This window comes from Hibiscus syriacus, unplaced genomic scaffold (genome assembly GCF_006381635.1).
Source record: "Hibiscus syriacus cultivar Baekdansim isolate YM2019G1 unplaced genomic scaffold, ASM638163v2 tig00110187_pilon, whole genome shotgun sequence".
Classification (NCBI taxonomy): domain Eukaryota; kingdom Viridiplantae; phylum Streptophyta; class Magnoliopsida; order Malvales; family Malvaceae; genus Hibiscus; species Hibiscus syriacus.
The window spans coordinates 2,213,965-2,230,602 of record NW_024062618.1 but is presented as its reverse complement, the minus strand read 5'-3'; the positions used below and the strand labels follow the sequence as shown (position 1 = coordinate 2,230,602).

Below are 16,638 nucleotides of genomic sequence, written 5' to 3'. Positions count from 1 at the left end.
AATTTTTACTTTGACTTTCATTCCATTAATTTTTAGAAAATCAATGAATTAAGGATATGATTATCCAGGTTCAATGGCCATTAAACAAGAAGATCTATAATTTTGTTAACCACTTGTTTTAGAAATAAATAACTCTATCTTATTATATTCATAATAATTGGTTTCACCACAAGAAGATTAATATGTAAAATAACTTTGGACCGCACCATGTACTAGGAGATTTTCAAGCTAATTACAGTATATAATATGTAATAAAAACTTGAATTTTAGTTTTAAAATTCCAAATCAAATTAATAAATTTCACATGAGAGTATGATATATATACCATGATGGACATTCATACACGGGGGCATAAAATCCAACAGAATAAAAAAGAGCCCAAAAAACAGGGAAAAGGTAAAGAAGTGAGAAAAAAAACTGTATTTTGAGGGGTAATCTTTCTCGTTCAGCTATGAACGTAATAGTGAGAGATGGTAAAAGAAAGTTTCTTAAGGTGAAATTACTTATAGGATGCAAAATTTTATGTTAGGAAATAATTTATAATATTTTAAGGAATTTAAACAAATTATTAATAAAAAATATTTAAAATTTATAAATGTTAAAACTTTTAGAGGACGACTACATCCCTTCGGTCCACTGTTGCTAATCATATTAACACTTCTAAGGACTCCAACGGTAAGGGTTAAAATTAGGGTTTTCTCAGCAATGGGTTTAGGGTTTATTTTCCCAATGAATTTCAATTTTGTTTATATTTTTTCTGTAATTATTCAAGAAATCTAAGAGTTTTATTCTTAAATCATCACCATCATCATCATGGCAATGGAGGAGCGTGCATATCAAAGTAAAAGGAATTACCGTAAAAAGCTCTTAGTTAGAGCTAAGAAGGGCTGGGTGCTGCTTTGACGATGAATTAGCCTCGTCCTTCACGTTGGGTTTAATTTGAATCTTTCTTCTTCTTCTTCTTATATGGAATCCCTCTGGCCTTAGCTTGACACTCCTTCACTTCAAGAGTTTTATTCTTAATCATCACCATCATCATCATGGCAATGGAGGAGCGTGCATATCAAAGTAAAAGGAATTACCGTAAAAAGCTCTTAGTTAGAGCTAAGAAGGGCTGGGTGCTGCTTTGACGATGAATTAGCCTCGTCCTTCACGTTGGGTTTAATTTGAATCTTCTTCTTCTTCTTCTTCTTATATGGAATCCCTCTGGCCTTAGCTTGACACTCCTTCACTTCACGCAAGAAAACCCGAATTGCTCCGTTTCCGAACGGGTTATTCTCCTGTGACCCGCCGTGTTCTTCGTAAGCAGCTCTTAGTCGTCCGACGAGTGCATCGAGGCTGCCCCAAGCTTGCCTTAGTGGACAAGTGCAAGGAGCACGCGGGCCAGGTTGTCCGAAAAAGACACATCCATGTAAATGGACCTTTGTCTTCCCGAACTGATCAAGATATCGAAGAAAATCGAGAACGTGGTTGCAGTTACACTGAGATATTGCAACCGGTGGCCTCTGGTTCTTCAAATACTGCCCAAAAGTGTTCCAGTCTCGGCGTTTCTGCGACTCGTACCTGCTCAAAGGAGCTGCCGGCTGATCGGGCTGGTGTTGGTGGTGGAAGTGGTTGTTTCCAGTGGATCGCGACGACCCTTTGCCGGAAACTTTAGCTATATCACCTGACATGATTAATCAGAACCAATCTTTGTTTCAAAATCAACTCTTTGGGTATTTTTCCCAATAAATGATGAAGGAAAAAAAGGAAAGAGAATAGTGCAGATGAAAATCACACCTTTGGGGTCTAACGGAGGAGACATGCTATGGGCCCTCTATGAAGGTGCTTTTGTTCCTTTTTCCCCCCCTCCATTGACACTAACTAACATATAGTTTATTTAATTCATTTTTTTATCATATAATCACCATTATTGTATATTGTCCAATTCTATATTGTCATCATTTTCATTTGATTTTTTTTCTCATGATAATACACTGTTTGTCGTCGATCGTCAGTGAAAGAAAACTTTAAGCACTAGTTTATTTTGACTTGTTTTACGGAAGGTGAAAAAACCCTAAAATATTAGCGGCAGTTAAATATTCACGAAAGAAAATTTACATGGTTTTCTGCTAAAAATTTATTAGGGTTATGTTTTATCCATGGGCACTAGAATTAAAGTAATAATGGAGCAGTATAATTTAGTGGTGTTGGTGAAAATCGATGGTTTCTTGATTTATTCATGAATAATTCTTTGGGTGGATTTGTTTTACAAGTTGATCATGTTTTTGTCTTCATCTGAAACTTATGCTTTTTAAATTTACTCGATTAAGGAGTGAAACTAGGAATATAATCGGGTTGTCCTTACAACAACGCATTGAAGTTCTTGAGCTCTTTGTATAAGGGTAAATTACACAAATGATCTCTGATTATGGGATGTTATTTTGTTGAGTCATTCGACTATTAAAAGTTATAAAACGGTCACCTGACTGTTCATATATTTCAAACTCGTCTTTTTTAATTCCTTTAAAAAATTGACAGTTGTATGAGTTGAACGTTAACATGTTGACTGGAATATAATAAAATATGATCCAATAATTGTTTGAGATGTATTTTCTGTACCGACTCTCTATTTATATTACATTGTCAGTGCTTGTAACATCATACCATCAAGCTAGTGCTTGAGCGCAGCGACAGTTCCAGTAGATATTATTAAAATATAATTATATTATATCTCAATCAGTATATTAACATCCAACTCAAACATTCATCAATTTTTTAATAGAAAATGATCAAATTTGGAACATATGAAAAATCGGGTGGTCATTTTACAACTTTAAATAGTCGGAAGACTCAACAAAATAGCACCTATAGTCGAGCGACCATTTTGTAACTTTTAATAGCCGATGACTCAACGAAGTAACGTCTTATAATTGAGGGACCGTTTATGTACTTTACTCAATAAATAATAAATATAAAAAAATTCAAATATCAATAATCCTCACGTCCCAGTTGCCAACTATTTTAATTTCCAGCCAAATTTTTTAAAAGAAAAGTATCCTAAATTTAATTAAGATGGATCGAAGTTAGATAAAGATTTCTAATTTTTAGATTGAAGTTGGGAACCAAAAAAAAAAACACTTCTCTCATCCCGTAGTCATTTTTTTATGGGTATAGAATTATCGAATTTTTATTTATTACATCCATGATATATAAATTTATACACTACTAATTAATCATATTACAATATATCATCAATATATTTAAAAAATTTAGTAATCGTTAAAATTAGATATAATTGTTAATTTCTAATAAGTGAATCTAGATTTACTACTAATATAATATATACACTATTAATACAAATCTTTTTTTTTTACTTTTAGAAAATAAAACTAAAAAAAGTTAGGAATAGTAAATGCTAGGATTCCAAGCTTTTTTTTATAGAAGTTGAGATGTTTTTTATCTATAAAAATTACAATAGTACGAGGTGATTATAATATAATATATGATTAGATTTTTTTTAAAATTAATCTAATTCAAAACCTCTAAAGAAATATTATTCCATTTCATTATTAAAATTACTTAATAAATTTATTAAAATATATCTATATTAAATTATAGAGTAATGTATAAAATTTATGAGTCAAATAGGAAATTGCATATTCTAGACAGCAAACGCGTTAGCGATCATTGGTTTTCTTAGCCTAAGACCTACCATCATAGCCTAATCTCTGTATTTCGGATCCCACAAATAGCAACCCTAAAATTAGGGGATGAAATCTTGGGGATTTGAAAGTAGCCAAACTCGTTTCCTTTAACAATTTGACGAGGGGTTCCATTGACAGTTTGATATATAAAAATTCTTATAAAAGGGTAAATGATTTATATAGAGTCAGGGACGGACTAACGTTATGGGTGATAGAGATAATGACCTCTTTAAATTTTGATGGTTTAATTATTCTTTAACCATTGATAATTTTTAGATTATTACAATTAAGTCTTTGTCTTTCCCATATTTTTTGATATGATTGTTTTTAGGACACTGACTGTTTTAAAATGATTGGAATTAAGTCTTAACTTCAAATTTATCTGGTTTAATTATTTTTTAAGACCTATTTATTTTAAAGTTAAACAACTTGTCTCCCTCATAATTCAATCCTAGCTTCGTCTATGTATAGACTTCTCTAGGTAAATTTAGAGGAATACTGTGATTTTAAAAAATGAAAAATGAGATTGAAGAGAAATTATTTAGAGAATTAATTATTGATAATTTTAATAAAGTTATTTTGTTATGAATTTTAAATTGTCGTATATATAAGAGTGATCGAAGACAAGATTCATATGTATACAACATCATTAGCCCCTGACTTGTTTTCTTTCTAGCATCTATAACACTTATTTTTTCTTTTTAGATAAAATTCTATATTTTCATTGTGGATCTTACTATTTTTATTCTCCTCCATTTTCATTCTCTAGCAATAAGTGGTGGATCAAAAATTAAAAAATGGACTCAAAATTTTAACATTTTTTTATTAATATATTCTAAAAAATTTTGAGTATGAAAATTTTATTTTCTTTTTCATTCTCATTGACAAATTAAACTAAATTGAACATTTTTCTTAAAATAATTAGTGTACAATTGTTACCCTAGAGAACCACATACATCCGCCTGACCTCTGGACGATTCAATTCTTAATATATATATATATCGAGAACTAAAAAAAAGTTAATGTTTTATAATATCTTTGAATTTGCTAGAGGATCACTGTTCAGTAGTTAACCTTACTGGTTGATTACATGATGCATCTTCCGATTGGAATTTGCTACCATAATTAAGAATTCAACACATAACCTATTATTAGAGGCGATAATGAAGTTGCTTTGGGCAGATGATTTGTATTTGGTGTAAGATAATAATAATAATGCTTCATTCATTATTCATCCATGGGGAAATGAAATTTGAAGACAGTGGACAGAAGGAAATCAAGGATATGAATCGTTTTGATTCGAAATGGAGAGACATATATGGGTGAAGTGGGTCCAAAACCCCAGTATATGCTAGTGAAATAATTATGTATCATCATGCTGTTGGGAATTTGACTCTACCTTTATAATATTGTACCACTTAATTTTGTGGTTTTAGACTCGTCTATTGCACGAATTTGGTCTCAATAATAAAAAGAAATGTTGTTTTTCCTATAGATTATAGGTTTAAACAGCTGTATATATAGGATGTAAACATATATCTTATAATTATCTCATAATAATAAAAAACAACTTATCTAATTCACTATTTTTTTTCCTCCTCTCACGTCAGGTGTTTTTTTCAAAGAGCTTCAAGTTCAATGCATGAATAAATGATAAGAAATCGCCAAAAATGGATCTTTTCTGCATACCATCGAAATGGCAAATTTGGGTTTACATGGTATTTTTTGGGTCAATTTACTTTTAGAACAGTGTTCATGACATGATCTCAGGGTGCATATCTGATATTATTTATTCCTTGTCAAGGATCTTATATGGTTTAATGGGTAAAAGACAAAGGCATGCGGACATGCCCAGCCTCCATTAATAGTTATGTGGATCGATTTTTGTACAAAACCAACCAAACTGATACACACCAAAACAAGAAAGAAATATATAAATTTGTAGAAAAATATGAAATTACTGAATATATATACTCTTGAAATTACTCAGGATATATATTTTCAGTCATAACTATCAGCCCAAAAATGTACGAACTAACTTATTTCAACTTAAGCCTCCCAGGCCTTTCAAATTTTGTAGTTTTTGGGTGGATCATCCGGATTTCTTTAATATCGTTGAGGAGTCATGGAAAGTGCATGTTTATGGTAACCCACTATATATTATGTTTACTAAGCTCAAGAGGTTGAAGGATCCTCTCCATAGGCTTAATAAGGATTGCTTTAGTGATATTTCTAGGAGAGTTTTTGAAAAGCAATTGGATATTCAAAGTTGTTGTTGGTTAACCCCACTGGGAAAATTATTGAGCAAGAAAAGAAAGTTGCAGAGGAGTTAGAGGTTTTGTGTAGAACTGAAGAAAAGTTTTTTAAGTAGAAATCCAGGATCCAATTTATCCAGGAAGGTGATCACAATTCTGCTTTTTTCTCTCGGCGGGTTAGTGCTAGGCAAAAAGCTAACACTATTCGAATGCTCAAGGATAATCAAGGTAATAAACTTGATACTTTTGAAGCTATTTCTGCTGAGTTGGTCAAATTTTTCTCTAACTCTCTGGGTTGTGTTGATAGAGAAGTGAGGTTAGGTTTGGATGACTTGTTGAGGGAAATTTTAGGGGTGGAATTGAATGCTTATATGCAAAGTTCTTTGATTGCCCCTATTACTCAAAAAGAGATTAAAGATGTTGTGTTTTCTATGAATGGGAATAAGGTTACAGGACCGGATGGTTATCTCGCGAAGTTCTTCCAAGTGTCTTGGAGAAATATTGGTAAGGATTTTTTTGAAAGTTGTGCAATATTTTTTTGAATAGTTATCTTCCTGACTCCTTTAATTTGACCATTATTACTCTAGTGCCTAAAGTTTCTGCTCCGATTAAAGCTATTGATTTTGGGCCTATTTTATGTTGTAGTATTACATATAGGTGCATCACCAAGATTATGATCAATAGATTGAAGCAGTGCTTACCTATTGTTATTCTTCCAAATCAGAGTGCTTTTTTGACAGGTAGAGATCTTGTGGAAAATGTGTTATTAGCTCAAGAAATTATGAATGGTTATGGAAGGAAATGTATGTCACCTAGGTGTGCACTAAAGATTGATTTAAGGAAAGCCTTTGATTCTATAAGTTGGGGGTTTATTTTTTAGATTTTAGAGATTTGGGGTTTTCATAACAATTTAGGGGATGGATTAAAGCTTGTATAACTAGACCTAAGTGTTCGGTGGGTTTAAATAGGGGATTGGTGGGATATTTTTCGGGCAAGGAGACCCACTCTCTCCTTACCTATTTATTATAGTTATGAATATGCTCTCTTGTTTGTTGAATTTGGCTGGGAAGCATAATGTTTTTGGCTTCCACCCTAAATGTAGAAGATTGGATTAATTCATATATGTTTTGCTGATGACTTTTTGGTGTTTACCAAGGGTGATATTTCCTCTGCTATGGTAATTCAAAGGGTTTTGGAAGTGTTTTGTAGGATGTATGGTTGCAGATGAATGTATCTAAGAGTGAATTGTTCTGTTCTGGAATAGGGGATTATGATTCAAAGGTTTGTTGAGGTGTCGGGGTTTAGAATTGGTACTTTACCTACGAGATATTTGGACGTGCCTTAGTTGCTATGAATCTTTCCTATGTTGACTGCAAGGGGTTGGTGGGCAAAATTGTGGAAAGGGTCAAAAGTTGGTCTGCAAAATGTTTATCCTTTGCAGGCATGCTTCAACTTATCCAAGCAGTGATCTTTAGTATACAAATTTTTTGGAGTAGGATGTTTTTGCTGCCTTCAAAGGTTATAAAATAAATTATTAATATTTGCAATGCTTTTCTTTGGAAAGGAATTGATGTTTCTGCTCAAAGGGCTAGAGTAAGTTGGGAGTTGATTTGTCACACTAAGTGTGAAGGAGGACTTGGGGTTAAAGACATCTTAGTTTGGAACAAAGCATGCATGATAAAGTGTTTGTGGCTGATTTTATCTCAATCTATTTCTCTTTAGATTGCTTGAGTGGAGAAATACCTATTGAAAGGGTGCACTATATGGCAGTTTCAAGTTAAGGCTAGCCATAGTTGGGCTTGGAAAAAATTAATAAAACTTAGAGATGAGTTGGCTTTGGTTGGGAATGTGCAGGGGACGTATAAATCAAGGGAAGTTTGGGAGCTGTTTAGACATAAACATGATAGAGTGCCTTGGTTCAGAGTTATTCGGGGATGGTTGCCCATTCCTCGCCACTCTTTTATTTATTGGTTGGTGGTGCTGGATAGACTGCCAACAAGACTAGGATGCTTAGACGAGGTTATCAAATAGACCCTCATGTTTGCTTTATAGTGATGAATTTAAGACGTGCGATCATATTTTTGTTGAATGTTATTATGCTTGTCAAATTTGACAATTGGTTTTGCAAGCTTGTAGGCATGATAGATCTCACAATGGTTGGATGTACTTGATTAATTGGTTGCAAAACGTTTGTAAAGGAAAATCTTTACAGGTTACTATCACTCAGTTATCTTGGTGTACGTTTAACTATTATATTTGACATGAGAGGAATAATAGGCATCATGGCAGTGGAGAATGCTAGGTCAGTGTTAACTTTTCTCAGATTAAGAATGATACTCGTCTAAGGCTTGTTAGAAATAAAAAGATTTCTAATTCAAATCCTAGTTTAATTGTTGATTGGGGCTTTTAGTTTCAGACTTTGTTGTTGTTGGTTGTTTTGTTCTTTGATTTTTTGATTAGTTTATTTCTTTGGGAATTGAGTGATATAATGTTTATTTATGTTTGAGGTTTCTTTTAGATGAATAAATGAAATTTATAATAAAAAAAATCGGAGAAAATACTATTGTCCAAGGTTGAACGATACTAATAGATCGAGACATTTATTTATATTATGATTTGATTTCTATAATATTTATATCATTTAAGTTGTTACTTTTCTTTAATATCTATATTACTACGAATTTTATTTAATGTCGGACAACCTTTAGAATCTTTACGAATGAAGGGTCTGATACGGTAGCAGTTCGTATCTTAATTAATTTGACAATTAATTATAAAAAAAAAATTCGTGAATTAAGGGTTAATTTAAATTTCATAATATATCATTGAAAGGGCGGATTTGATGAATTTCTTAATAATTTTAAAAACATCTTAAATATATAGAACATTTTTTCTAAGGAAAAAAGTGTGTAATTGCCATTAATATGCTTTGAAGACTCGTTCATTGAAATTATATGTGTGACACGAATCAATCGGAATTAATTAAGATAAAATCGAGGTAAACAAAAAATATGCTTTGGAATTGAATTTTAGCACAATTGCAGCCAACTCATAGTGAAGTGAAAAAAGAAAATTCTCTAAGAGAACCAAGTTCTTAACTTGACCTATCATTTCATGTTTGTAGTGTTGTTTCCACTCTCTTTACCCATGCTGCAAATCCTCAATTAATTTGACACTTTGTAAGCAAACCAACCTGGATTGGACCCACTTTTGAGACATTTCTTTGAAATGTTAGAATAGTGATGATGTGCCAAAAAGCTCAGCATTGCTTTTCCACGTCATGAACATGTAAGGATGGACCGATGAGATAACTAGACAATCATCTCTAATTTTAAATATTTAATATTCTTTATTAGTAATTTAATTTATACTTTAAAATTTTATAAATTCGTTTCATTTTAAATTTTATAAATATATCTATAACATAAAATTATGTATCAATACGTGAGTCCGTGATTACTTGCTTCTTGGCGCCGGTGGATACTCCATTGATCCCTTCACATGCCAACACTGCCATGCCCCCCTTCCTATTTTCATTCACTTTTCCTTTTACCTTTTTCTTTCTTTCTTTTCGTTAACAATATAAATATATATATATATATAACACCACCCTCAAACACCCTATAACCCCAAACCAAAGGAACTCACTTATCTGATCTGTTTTGTCTTTAGTCGGATCATCTTTGTGTCGATCTAAATGGTAATGGCTACCCAAGAAGCAGGGCAAGGGATCAAGCTATTCGGAACAAAGATTACGTTGCATGATGGAAGACAGGTCAAAGAAGAGCAAAACAAAGTCGATCATCTGACGGTGGATAAGAGGCCGGACAAGGTCATACCATGGCCTAGATGCAAGAGCACGGACACCAAATTTTGTTACTTCAATAACTACAACGTTAACCAGCCTAGACATTTCTGTAAAGGTCGCCAAATGCACTGGACCGCAGGTGGAGCCCTGCAGAACGTCCCGATCGGGGTCAGTTGACGGAAAGCCAAGCTGCCACCGGGTCATTGTATTGGTTGGTTCCCGGAAGGACGTTTGTATGATGAGTGTATTGACTAGTGAGGTGCAACAGTTTGAGTTGGAAGGGATGGTGTTGGATGAGTGGCATGTAGCCGCCACGGATGGTTGTCTCCAGCAAGTTTTCCCGATGAAGCGGTGGAGGACTGCTCGGGTGGTTAACCATATATTGATATTTAGTAGTAGTAGTAGTAGTAGTACTTTTTATCTTTTTTAAACTTGGTTGCAAAAGTTTCAACAAAGATTAAAAATTTGTATGAACTAAAGGGCAATGTAAATACAGGCTGATCTTTTGATTGATTACAGATAAGTTCAAATCCAGAAACCATCACAATCTCAACCAACTGAATGTATAAATTGAAAGAATAAGAACAAATATAATTCCATCTTCTACACAGTCCTTTACCAATCTGTTTTGTCAAACATGTTTCAAATGGAAAAGGAATTGCTGCCAAGTGCATGGATGAAACACACTGACCTTTTTAAATGCAATGAATGGACACTCAAAAGGGTGAGAATTGATTTGGATGCTACGCGCAAATGCCCACCACAACACAACACAACCATCCACACGATGCCAACGCCCCCACATTCCTTGTCTACCTCTCAACCGTCATGTGGTTCACAACACTTGGATATAAGTGCCAGGGATATGCTTCATTTTAGTTGAATTTATATAGACGATAACAGCAGTGAACAAGGAGACATTATTCGAATTCAAGGATCGATAGGGTCAATGATACTTCATTTAAAACTCAAGAATCAAAATAATATTTTATCTTAAGCTCAAAAGTCAAATTACATAAAAACCTCTTATACTATCGCACCACATCGTCAAACTAACTGAAATTTTTTGAATGATTAAAATGTAATAAATCAATAATATAAGTGACCAAAACATAAGTTTTTCAAAATTGATAACCAAAAATAAACAAGACTAAAACAAAAGTGATCATTCTTGATATTTTACCCTAAACATAAACATTCTTCATATTATGTTGCTGCCCGAACTCACACGAGTACCTCTATTTTAACTTCCAGTTCTACTGAACGGAAGTATCAAATACTAAAGGCGCTAGGCCAAGCTTTACTAACTGCGGTAAAGCACCAAATTTTAAGTTCACCTTCAGAATATTTTTAGATCAAACATCAACAAAGATGGTTCCTCGTTCTCGCAAATAGAAAAACTCGACAAGGTTTTACCATGGAAAAACCTCCACTCCTCTACTCTAATTAGATTGGCGCAATTCGGGACGAACGAAATCTGCATCCGGGGGCACCGATATATCAACTGTTGGTCTCAACTGTGCGCACACTTCAATAGCTTCATGAACAGGATCAGAAAAGAAGTTGCTTATCAGATCCTGGTTGATGGGAGCGCCTGCATCCACCGCCACAAATGCCTGTTGAGTTAGGATGTAATCGAAACGTGGAGCCCACTTCCTCGATCCCAATCGTGCAGTCGTGGAACAATTATCAACCATGAATGACACCCCTCGAGCATGCATGAAGGGGTTCAAGGAATCAACAGCTTCAATCACACTTTCATTGATGATTTCGGAGTAAGAGTGCCCCTTCTTTCTCAAGATCTCAATCTGGATTTTCAGAATATAAAGTATGAGAAGGAAAACGAAAAAGAACTCTTTGGAAGATGTAATTTGTCACAAAGACCAGCACTGCATTCAATTGTAGCTCGAAATGATTACCTGGGCCATCATTAGTGCCACGAAAACCCCAGAAGTGAATGGGCACAGCGGACCAAAATCATCTTTTGATCTGGTTGCTCGGACACGCTCACCAACTTTCCACATCCGTGTCTGATCAATTTTACCCATTGGGAAGGCAGGCAGACCCTCCTTTTCCTGTAAAACATTTCTTAATCAGCCATCAAGCAAGATTCTTCTTTGCTAAGAACCAACATTAAGCAATAAAAGATCATGAAATGAGGATCTGTCACAAGTAAACCGAGACAAGCAAGGACATAGAGTTACAAACATACATAAAACCGACGCCCAGCCAACACAACACTGCGAATCTCACTTCCAGTTGCAACATCCTCATAACACTCATACAGGATTTCCATGCAGGGATAATATGAAGCACTGTATGCTTCCTCAAATCGCTTTTTCTTGTCATCTGGCAGTGAGTTGTATACAGCTAGCATACCCTATGGAAACAAACACAAAAGCAGGCCACAATAGGAATCAATTAGAACTCCAAAGAAAGTAGAGGACAGAGAAAGCAACAGATATCACCTGTGTTGAAATGGTCTTCGATACAATTCCTGTTATGCACTCCACGGTATTTTTGTAAGCCAATTCTTCATCCATTCCACTCTCAACATACCTTCTAAACAAGCATTCCACAACTCCATGAACAGCACCTAGCAAGATGCCTACAGAAAGTGGCAAAAATGATGCGCTTGTGAATTAAAAAAGATATCAAATATGCATGGAAGAAAAAATAACATAAACAACTCAGCTCACCCCTCTCCCCAAAAATGTCACTCTTGTACTCCTGCTCTAATGTGGTGGCAAATGTAAAAGGAGAACCAAGGGCAACTGACCATCCCAAGGCCACATCTGTTGCTCTCCCGTCAACATCCTGCTCCAAATTAGACATCATCATTTAGGATGCTTTTTTCGAACAGGTTTAGTTTCAACATTTAATCAGGCAATAAGTGGAACACAAGAATATAGAGATAAAGAACCTGGTGGACAGCAAAACTAGCATTAATTCCAGCACCATTTATCTCTTTTCCTTGAACATAGAGTCTCCTCACAGAAGGCCCCATCCCCTTAGGACAGACAGCAATTACACTGATGTTCTTAGGAAAATCAAGCCCCATTGATTGTAAATGACCAAGAAGAAATCCATGGGAAAGTCCAAGGATGCTATTTGGTTTCATGTGGGAGAAGATCTTTTCGTAATTATCCGCCTACATCACAAAATTTAATAAGTAATGCCTCCAAAGAACAAACCAGAAAGTAACGAGTGTATGAATCATAATGCATGCAAGTGTTTGCGTTTGCAGGGCATCACAATCAATCTAATAGTTTTGGAAACAATTTTCATCAAATCATATATCTGGTCTCGGCAAGATGTCTGCCATGGGTATACAGCATATACAATCAATCAATAGTAACCATAACCAATGGCCAAACTTTTATAATGCATGAAATGGAAAACATGCGAGAAACTTAGCAACCTGCGCAGCATCAGAGATCAACAATAACACGAGATCACTTCCAGAAATAGTTTCATAGATATCCCCCAGAGTTCCATTCTCTTCAGTGAATCCTGCATCACGGGCTTCAGCAAAAGAGCGAGAGCCCTTCCTTAAGCCAATCTGTTATCAAATCATCAAAGTACATTACATTCAGTCAAATCAATTATCAATCATCAAATGCAAAAGGCACGCAGTAAGTTGGAATTTCTTTATTGTTATGAAACAAGAACTAGATTGGAGCTTACCTTCACAACAATATCTGATTTGACCTCTGCAAGAGAATCCCTCAGATTCTGTGCTTGAGCTGGCCCCTAAAACCATGTTTCAAACCGCATTAATGGAGATGAGGTAAATCAAACTCAATATTGAAGCAATAAAATCAACGAGACAAAACAAAAATTTTGGGCACATCATATTCACCACTAAAATCCTTTAATAATCATGTTATAAAATGTAAAATTTTAGTTAAACAGATCTGATCTAAAGATTTGTTTGTTTGAAGTAATTCGTTTATATATATATATATATATATTCTCATTCTCCAATACTTGATTGGCATAAAATGACTTGGTAAAGGTAATCTATTTTTCAAGTCAATGTATGAAAAATGCACTACCATCTGCATTTTAGTAATATATTTTTTTAACTTTTCACTCTAAAGTATAAACATAAAAACAATATTACTTTATGTTTTAATATTAATATAATATTTGAGTATTAATTTTTAAGATATATTAATTATTAAATGTTTAAAAAATATATATTAATATTTTAAAACAATATTACTTAATATATTTAATATTAATATAATATTATTATTATAAATTTATCAATAAATGATATTTTAATAAATAATATTGACATAAATATTATTAACTGAATTATATAATGTTTTATAATGTATTAATAATAAACATAATTTTTATAACAAAAAATTATTTAATACATTTAATTTTTTAAGTAATATTATTTTATAATAAACAATAAATACACTTGTGTAAATTTAGTCTGTCTATTTTGATGTATAATTTTAATTTTAGGAGGTTAGATTTAAAATTTAGGGTTTAAGTTTAAGATTTTAGGATTTAGGATTAGATGAGATTAATATCTTAAATCATATAAATTACTTTTAATATCTATAATTTAAAAACTTATCAAACAGAAAAAATAATTTAGACATCATCATTTAAAATTTAAACATCACAAAATAGTTTTAATATATATTTCATTTTTGGAAATATTTTGAAATCTATTTGGAATGAAATAAAGAGATTCTAAATTAAATGATTGGAGAAAAGTTAGCTTTTTGTTTATTTAACAGATAACGAAGGGGAAAATGTTGTAAAATTATAACCTGAGAACCCCAACCAATGACTCCAATCTGCTTGATTCCCTTGAAAGCATCATCCAGAAAGGGAACAAATGTCGCCCTCCTCTCACTATGAACTGCCAATTGCACAAATCAATCGTTATATGTGCAAAATTAACCAGCTGAGAACAATGGAAGAGAAACGAAATGACTTGATAAGTTATCAGTTAACCTCTTCGTGACCGGCAAGAGAGATCTTTTCTTTCTGGAAAACGAAGGTATTGAAGTCAAGTGACGTCGTCGGAGAGACTGTAGAAGGAGCAGCGTCATCTTGGCAGCGATGGCACCGTTCTTTCGTGAGACGAGATTAGAGCTCAGTGATGTCGGAATCGTCGAACGCCATGACGACGTTGTGAAGCGTGGTTTAAGGACCGTCGATTTGGACGATGAAGGAATCGACGGTACAGAAGGGAGTGAGGACTTGAAGGAAGCAGTAGTGGCGGTGGCGGCCATTATTGAAAGGGATTAAGATGAGAACTGCGAGTTAGGTTTTTATTTGTTTATTTATACACTCACTCTGTATAATTTTTTTAAATTACAATATAACACTTCATTAATACAGTGTGTTTGCAGACTGTGAAATGCCATTTCGATCCTTCACTAAAAATAAGCAAAACCATCCATTTGGATAGAGGAAATAAACGTGAAATGGTTAAATATGGTAACGGATAGAAATGTGATTTGGATTTTTCGTCTTTTATTAGGACGGAAAGTGAGGATGTCCGTTCGTTTTATCCAAGGTTCAAATAAAAATCGACTGTTTAAATTATATGTATTGTTTTAAGTGTATAATATTTTTAATATATATATATTTAATGTTTTCTTTTATAATTATTTTAATATTAATTAAAAAATTTAAATTTGCAATAATTACATGACAAGCTACATTAACGATATATTTTTAGAAAAAATCAATATTCACCCATTTTACAAACGTGACCATACATATACAATTATCTAAATTTAAGTCTTTTAAAATGAATAATATTTTTAACTACCAAGATCATCCAATAAATTCAAAGATACGTAAAAATCATTAATAAATTAAATAATATTTTTTTATTATCGCAGCACAAATAAGAGAATAAGAATTTGCAGTAACTTCTTGTAGAACCATTTCTGTTAATTCAACTGAATTGTGGGGAAGGAGAATATGTGCAAATGTCTTCTCACGAGTCATTTAGAAAATTCACAATTTTATTTTTCTCATAATACACACAAATAAAATAATAACTTGATATATCAATAATAGATATTTCTTCGACAATAAGTTTTAATCCATCTGATCTTTATGCTTTTAATTATTTATTTAAATATTAATTAAGAATATATATTTGTTGATTAAATGTGTTTGTATAAAAAAAACTCTAGCAATGTATGGAATAATAATCCCAATAACTATAAACAATTTATTATAAATATACATATAGATAAAACGAGGATTTGGAATTGCTTAGACTTTAGTAACTGATGGGTTTTGAATTTAGTAAGTAGATACGTCAATGTTTAAGACAAAATCTCGTATAAATTTATAAATATTATCTTTTATCTGACAAATTGAACCTTCATTATAAAATATAATCCTGTTTTTGTTTTCATATGACTTCAGGCAAGGAGTCAGGCCTCTTGCAATAAATTATTGTAAATTGCGGAAGCAAAGTTTCATTTTACTTTTTGTTATTACAATTTATTTAATAAATAATTGAGTAAAGTATATAATTGTTCTCGATTATATTATGTTGTTTTGTTAAGTATTTTCACTATTAAAAATATAAAATGATATATAAATATAGAATGTTATTTTATCAAGTCTTTCTATTATTAAATTTTATAAAATGATCACTTAATTATTTATATGTTTTAATCTCATTTTTTTTGTTTTAAAATTGACAATTATCTGAACTAAAAGTTAATACTTTGATTGAGATATAATAAAATTATATTTTAATGATGTCTACTGGCACTAATTTATAACTTTTAATAGTCGAATGATTAATTTATAACTTTTAATAGTCTGAAGACTCAACAAACTAACGCTCTATAGTTAATGGATGATTTTATAATTTTTAATAATCAAT

The 16,638-nt window shown here is 32.6% G+C and overlaps 1 protein-coding gene and 2 pseudogenes across 1 annotated transcript; 1 reads left to right on the top strand and 2 right to left on the bottom strand.

Moving 5' to 3' along the window:
• Positions 1-1,053: 1,053 nt before the first annotated feature.
• LOC120217451 (protein LIGHT-DEPENDENT SHORT HYPOCOTYLS 10-like) lies at positions 1,054-1,714 on the bottom strand. Its single transcript, XM_039214540.1, has one exon. The coding sequence runs from the start codon at positions 1,671-1,673 to the stop codon at positions 1,095-1,097; it is 579 nt and encodes a 192-aa protein (XP_039070471.1). The 5' UTR covers positions 1,674-1,714; the 3' UTR covers positions 1,054-1,094.
• A 7,909-nt stretch (positions 1,715-9,623) lies between these two features.
• On the top strand, positions 9,624-10,179 carry LOC120217394 (annotated as a pseudogene).
• Positions 10,180-11,078: 899 nt separating this feature from the next.
• On the bottom strand, positions 11,079-15,028 carry LOC120217690 (annotated as a pseudogene).
• Positions 15,029-16,638: the final 1,610 nt, after the last annotated feature.

What these genes read in the sequence shown, in the direction of transcription:
- LOC120217451 (XM_039214540.1), bottom strand. Translation starts at nt 1,673, where the DNA reads ATGTCAGGTGATATAGCTAAAGTTTCCGGCAAAGGGTCGTCGCGATCC.